This window comes from Musca vetustissima, unplaced genomic scaffold, assembly GCF_032173495.1.
Source record: "Musca vetustissima isolate MV318-11 ecotype Yass unplaced genomic scaffold, APGP_CSIRO_Mvet_v1 utg186967, whole genome shotgun sequence".
NCBI lineage: Eukaryota > Metazoa > Arthropoda > Insecta > Diptera > Muscidae > Musca > Musca vetustissima.
The window spans coordinates 2,554-9,767 of NW_026875243.1; the positions used below are offsets into that span (position 1 = coordinate 2,554).

General features: G+C 35.8%; 1 protein-coding gene across 1 annotated transcript; it reads right to left on the bottom strand.

The window, feature by feature from the left end:
* Window positions 1-1,819: 1,819 nt before the first annotated feature.
* LOC133337718 (serine/threonine-protein kinase D3-like) lies at window positions 1,820-5,250 on the bottom strand (the record flags this gene model as incomplete). The annotated part of the gene is made up of 5 exons (XM_061545925.1): window positions 1,820-2,089; window positions 2,150-2,332; window positions 2,395-2,740; window positions 3,887-4,095; window positions 4,167-5,250. Coding segments are annotated over 5 exons (2,019 nt in total), but the record flags the coding sequence as incomplete, so codon positions are not given.
* Between the last annotated feature and the right edge of the window lie 1,964 nt (window positions 5,251-7,214).

A 7,214-nucleotide genomic window follows, 5' to 3' on the forward strand; every position in this document is an offset into this window, starting at 1 on the left:
TTCTTCATATTGGGCCTGAAACTTTTTCTATAATCGAATTAGTCTGATTTATTACAATCCTAAATTGACGTAAATATATAAACTATCATTAAATAACGTTTTAAAGTATTAAATAGGGTTAAAAATGTGCCAATCACAATCTCTAAACTCATAAAATGCGAATAATTGGCAATAATAATTGTTTTAGTCCCTGTATACCAAGGGAAAACCATGGTAGTTTCTGACTTCCACGAGTCGCCCTGATGGCCCCATGTTGTCAAGGGCCACAAAAATTTGCAGAGGAATTGAGGAACACATAAATAAGATCCCAATAAAAAAATAACTAAAAAAGCTTAACCCATTCGAAAGCTATAACGAATTTACTATGATTGTATTAGATAGATTATCATTTAAGCATGGATTTAAATATATATTATTTTAATGTATATATAATTTTGAGTTCCTACATCTAGACCAAATCCGCATAGAGTAATTTAAAACAAAAAACCTCACGATAGTCCACTTTTTTAATGAGTTACAGAGCTATCTTTGGATGGGTACAAATGTACCACGGTTATTGATCTACGTATACTTTTTTGGTTGTTGATCGTAGGGTTAATAAATCCACGCCTTGCTTGGGGTCTTGCAAAAATATTCTTTAATAAATCCACGCCTCAGTTGGCCCTTGAAAAATATTCTTTAATAAATCCACGTCTTGTCTAAGGCCTTGAAAAAATATTCTTCAAAAAATGCAAGTCCTGATTATGACCATAAAAGAATATTTCCCGATATAAAAAATAAAACAAAAAAACTTTTTTTAAATTTTGAAATAATTGTTATCCTGTTTTTATTCAAGAAAAAATATGACATGAGCATTAACGTAAATGACTCTTATAATTTGTTTTAATAATTTTGATTTTTTAAAGAGAGCTGGGTCTCTTTTTTTAGTAATATTATCCGCGTTATTAATTTCCTTATCGTACTAATTTTACTACAGAAGAGCATTAACATATTTTGTTCATAAAATGTTTATGTATGTGTGCATTTGTTTATTTTTTTTTAATTTTTGTATAATTGCATTAATAAATTGTTATTCGTTTAGCATTAGAGATTGTGGGGGTCCAAGAAACATAGCACAATATTTAGTTTTTTTTGTTTTTAATTCTGTAAAGCGTTTCAAATTTTATTTAAAAAAAAATTACAACACTTATAACTTAATTAAATGATTATTTTATTTATATATTTATATTTATTATAGGCAATATTGTATATATGTATGTATAATAGGTGTGTATAATACACACACTGTCTTAATGTATATATATTTATAGAGAAATAGATATACTATATAATATTTATGTAAAATTTAAGGTACCTTTTGTTCATGTTTTTCAGTAAAAACATTGAGGATTCAATTTAAGAGAGAGGAATAGGAAAAAATTTAATTCGAAAATATAGTTGATGTTGGGAATGTAGACCTAGTACACGTATTATTTGATCGTTGTCATTTTAAAGTAGTAATTTTAGTAACGAATAGCAGCCATTTGAAATTAAAAAAAAAAACTTTATTGGCCATGGCGGAGTTGTTGTAAAAATAAAACGTAGTCATGGATTTATTTGATGTGACGACACAAATGGTTACGCATCCAATTCAATGCCTTATCCCCAATGGCTTCCACCTTTGGCTTATTCGAGGGTAAACTACGGCAATTACAATTATCCAAATCCATATGCAGAGTGGGTGTTGGTGTCGTCGTAGTCGAGGATTTGCGTCGCTGCTCTTCTTTTACAGTTTTCGGTTGGACCTGATGCTGCTCCTGTTTCTGTTCCTGCTGCTGCTGTTTCGGTTCAGGTGATTCGGGAATTTTATCATTTAATTGGAATGTGGGACATGCTGTGTGACCATTAACAGGTCACATATCACCCGTGCTGCTGGCCCAGCGTAAATCATCAGCTTCATGGGTTAGATATCTCGTGCCGACTTGTCTCTCCAAATTGCGTAGATCATGATAGGTTTGTTTATCCTGCAGCCAATAGTGTTGCAAACTTTTATCCACCGTATAACGTTTTCGTTGTTTCACTTGCAGCAAATTATTAATCAAATCAATGGCTGGAAAGAAAATCAAAACCAGATTATAGAAGTTCGGAATTTCACATCTCATTCACATACCATTCGATGAAATTTCCTTCCACGGATTAGGAGGATACATAAATGCCGCATTTTGTATCTGATCATTAATATCTTCTTCTTCGTTAAAGGGGAAGGTACCACTCAGGCTGACATAAATGATAACACCCACACTCCACATATCGAGAGAACGATTGTAACCTTTATTGCGTAACACCTCTGGAGCTATAGGACACCAAATAGAAAATATAAAAATTTGCCTATAAAAAATGTCAGCAACCACTTACCCAAATATGCCGGTGTACCCACAACAGATCTACGAAAAGATTTCTCTCCAATAATACGAGCATACCCAAAATCACACAATTTCACTTGGGGAAATTCCGCATCGGATGACAGTAGAACATTTTCAGGTTTCAAATCACAATGGACCACATTTTGACTGTGCAAATGTTTGAGGGCAATTAAAATTTGTGTTATTAAAAATTTCGTGACTCTTTCACTAAGTCGTCCACGTTCGTGGGACAGGATCATCTCCAACATATCACCCTTAAGTTTTTCCATGACGACAAAAATACGTTCGGGAGTTTCGAACATACGCTCGAGATTCACAACACCACAGTGGGAAATGTTCTGTAAAATACAATAGAGAGAGGGGAGAGGAGGGTTATGAATAGAGACTCTTTTCTCTTAAAGAAAAAATCTCTTATACAACGTATAAGATGTACTTCTCTCTTACACACATAGAAAAAATATATATACATATATATACGAGTTTGATGTCTCTACTATGAATAGAGAGAATGTCTCTTCTATATATAGAAGATACACTCTTACCTACCTATAGCGGAGGAATACTCTCCTGCACATAGAAAACGGTCTCCATTCTATACGTAGAAGAGGGAATCTCTTCAGTGCATATGAGATAAACTCTCTTCTCCTTTCTATACATAGAAGAGGGAATCTCTTCAGTGCATAGTAGAGAAACTCTCTCCTACACATAGAAGAAGGACTTTCTTCTACATATATAAGAGAACAACTCCATATAGAACTCATCCACATCCAAAGAAGCTCTTTTAGCATAGAAAAGAGCAACCCTTCTGCGCATAGAAGAGAGCAACTCTTCTGCACATAAAAGAGAACATCGTTTCTTAGAAGAGAAACTCATATTTACATAGAAGAGCAACTCATCGCTATATAGAAGAGAAACTTATCGCTACATGGAAGAGCAGATCTGGAACTCATCGCTACATAGAAGAGCAAATCCCGAAATCATCGTTACATAGAGGAGTATAACATCGCTAGAGAGTAACTATTCTACACATAGAAGAGAGTAACTCTTCTATAAATAGAAGAGAAACTCATATTTACATAGAAGAGCAACTCATCGCTATATAGAAGAGCAACTTATCGCTACATGGAAGAGCAAATCTGGAACTCATCGCTACATAGAAGAGCAAATCACGAAATCATCGTTACATAGAGGAGTATAACATCGCTACATGGAAGAGCTACTCATCGCTACATAGGAGAGCAACTCTTTTATACACAGAAGATCAACTATTCTATACATATAGGAGCAAACTCTTTTATACCTAGAAGAGATACTCTCTTCTATACATAGAAGAGATACTCTCTTCTATACCTAGAAAAGGTACTCTCTTCTAGACATAGAAGAGAAAACTCTTCTATACATAAAAGAGAAAAATCTCTTCTTACATCGAAGAAGAATCTCATCTTCAGTAAAAGAGAGCAAAAAGTTTTCTATAGAATTCTTACCTGCAATATGGCAACTTCATTCTTAAGCTGAGCTTCCTGTTTCGTTGGGAACCGTAGTTTATCGATAACTTTAATGGCAACTTCCCGCTTCGTTTTCTTGTGGACACCACCGTAGACCACACCAAATTGGCCGGAACCCAATACTTCGTCGGGGAAGATTTGATACAATTGACCCATGTCTTGGACATTTTCCTCAGATTCACAACATTCTAAAATAACAAACAAAAATCATTAATGCCGTTCAATAACTTCTTAAAAACCCCCTCAATTCCGCACTTACGTGTATTGGTAACATGCATATAGGCCTGTTTAATTGTGGTCTCCCAACTTTTGGCAATATCTGTACCAATACCACTCTCCGGTGGTGGTAAACGGACAGCCTGTTCCTCCCGCACACCCGCCAATGGATCTTGACCCACATAATAGTTGACATTAAGAGTTTTCAATTCAAAGCAGTAATTATTATCCACCCGAACATCATTATTCGTTTCAATGGCCTGAATCTCAGCCAGCGGGATCTCTTTGTGATATTTACTGCCTTGCTCGGAAATGAACAGAGTTATGGTCTTCGAATCCAAACGCCAGAAATAACGTTTAACTGTTGAATCCAAACTGGTGTAATGCACCAGCCAACCTTCCTTGAGAGCTTGGCCGCCACGTTTCTTGGTGTGTTTCACTGATTGTACAATACGCATAAGCGGAATATTGGCACTTGGCGATGATGATGAACTTGATTGTTCCGATTGTCCATCGATAGATTGTCCTTCACCGGCACTACGATTTTCATTGTGATACGTCGAGTGTTCACTATCGCTGCTCTTCAACCCATTGACCAATTCGGGTGGTGAATTCTGAGCATTTGTTGTGGTGCGCACACCCATCGAACCGGGTCGTCCACCCGTTTTATGCGCCATTCCACTACGCATGTGATCATTTGAGGTTTGCTCATCAAAATCACTATCATCGAATTCTTCGCGAAAGAAGTTATCACGATCCTTGTGTCCGGTGCCATGTGTCGGGGTAAAGGTTTCATTGAAATCATTCGGTTGCAGCTGTCTTTCGCCGGTACAGTCTTGTGGCACTTTATCCATACATTTCTTATGGGTATTATATTGGCAATCGCGGCATTGAAGACCCTGTTTGAACAGGCCCTTGAGGAGTTTCTTACAATATTGACAGACCGTGGGTATACCATAGGTATGCACCATAAAGGTGTGTGGTATTCGGATATTTTGATAGGCTAAACTGGTGGCGCATATACCGGCGACATTATTCAACTGACCCGTGGACGAAGATGTTTGTTGGCCATTTCGGCTACCCGCTGAGGAAGAACGATGATGACTTCGGTGAAAAGTTGGCACACTCTGTAACGCACAAGAAAAAAAGGAATGTGGTTATTAAAAATTAATAAAAAAATAAGAAGGTATTGAAAGTCAGGGTGGCTTTTCAAACATAAGGATATACAAGGAATGACAACCAGAATAAAATATATTTCCTAGTTGTTTGAAATTTCCGTCATGGTAACTGAACTACTAACTGATAATCTACGCCCTTGATATTGATAGAGTTGAACAATCTCGTTCCTGAAGTTGTTTGAAATTTTCCCGATCGTTCCACAAAAGGAACTAGGTCATTCATTTAGTTCAATCGTTCATTGGTAAACGGTTATGAATGCCACCAATGAGCGGGAAAAATGTAGGTGAAAGATTGGAATAACTCAACTCTAGCGATTTGCTCTAGTGGGGATGGTGGATTCATTTATGATAAGGTTGGATTTTTATACCCCTCACCAAACTGTAGTACAGGCTATTATGTCGTTGTGCATATGTTTGTAACAGGCAAAAGGAAACGAGATAGACACATGGTTCTTTTTGAGAATATGCATAGAATCACTTTCTGAGTCGATTTATCTGTCCATCTGTCTGTCCATATTAAATTGTAAACAAAGTACAGGTCGCATCTATTATCCGAATTGGATGAAATTTGGCACAGCTCATTTATTTGGAACAACAACGAACACTATTGAAATTGGAAAAAAAAAATCGGTTCAGATTTAGATATAGCTCCCATATATATTTTCTTCCGATTTTATGTAAATGGTGCACCAAAGCCCCTATATATCATTCGATTTGCACGAAATTTGGCAGAATGTACTGAATTAAAACTAGAATGATGTGTGTTATGTTTCCTGAAAAACGGTTCAGATTTAGACATAGGTCCCATATACATTTTCGCCCGATTTAATGTAAATGGTTCACCAAAGTTCCTAAATATCTTACGATTTGCACGAAATTTAACATAGCGTACTGAAATAAGACAGGAATGATGTGCGTTAAGTTTCGTGAATATCGGTTCAAATTTAGATATAGCTTCCATATACATATGTACATATTTTTTCATCCCATATATATTTTCGTCCGATTTTATGTAAATGGTGCACCAAAGCCCCCTATACATATATATTTTCGTCCAATTTTAGGTAAATGGTACACCAAACTCCTAATGTTTGTCCGATTGACACGAAATTTTGCACAACGAACCAAATTGAGACTAGAATGGCGTTATGTTTTTTTTTTTTTTTTTTTTTTTGAAATTTGTGCATATGAAGACATTTTTCGAACGGGTGTCTGAATGAAATTAAATTTTGAACAGGGCGGCATACCGAATATTGTATGTCAAGTGTAATCTAAATCGATTTACATAAATTTGTCCCATTATACGCAAACGACTCCAGATCTGCCCGAATGAAGTGAAATTTAGCATAGGTTGCAGAAAGGCATGTGTATGGATTGATGTTAGTCGGTTCACTTATAGATAAACGTCACATATTTAAATTCATTCAAGTTCCCTCGATGGAACATTGACATGAAATTGTCCTTACTGGTTTACCATCAACCAATGCATTTACAACCTGTATGTTTAGTAAGAAATTGTTCCGTGAATGTATTTTGGGTGATCTTAGAGAAACACATAGAAAAGTCGCTATATATATGAAATATAAAAATACATTCATTCAGGTTGAAAAATTGCGTTAGGACATACAGAAAATGTGGCGTGACCTTTGAACATTAACTGTGAAGAAGTTGTTTTACCAAAGTCCCTGAATGCGAAATTTAAGACACTTCGTAATGGTAAAATAAAGTTACATCGGTAGGAAAATGTGACTAGTGACTGACTGTAAATGGCTTTTAAGAAACCAAAAATCGCCAAAAATGTCGACTAATATGGGGTATTATATGTGGGCTACACCAAAAACTTAGGTCAATATACCCTATAATCCTCCAAAATAAAAAAAAATCCCAGCCAATTTGGTTTGAGAAGTGCAAAA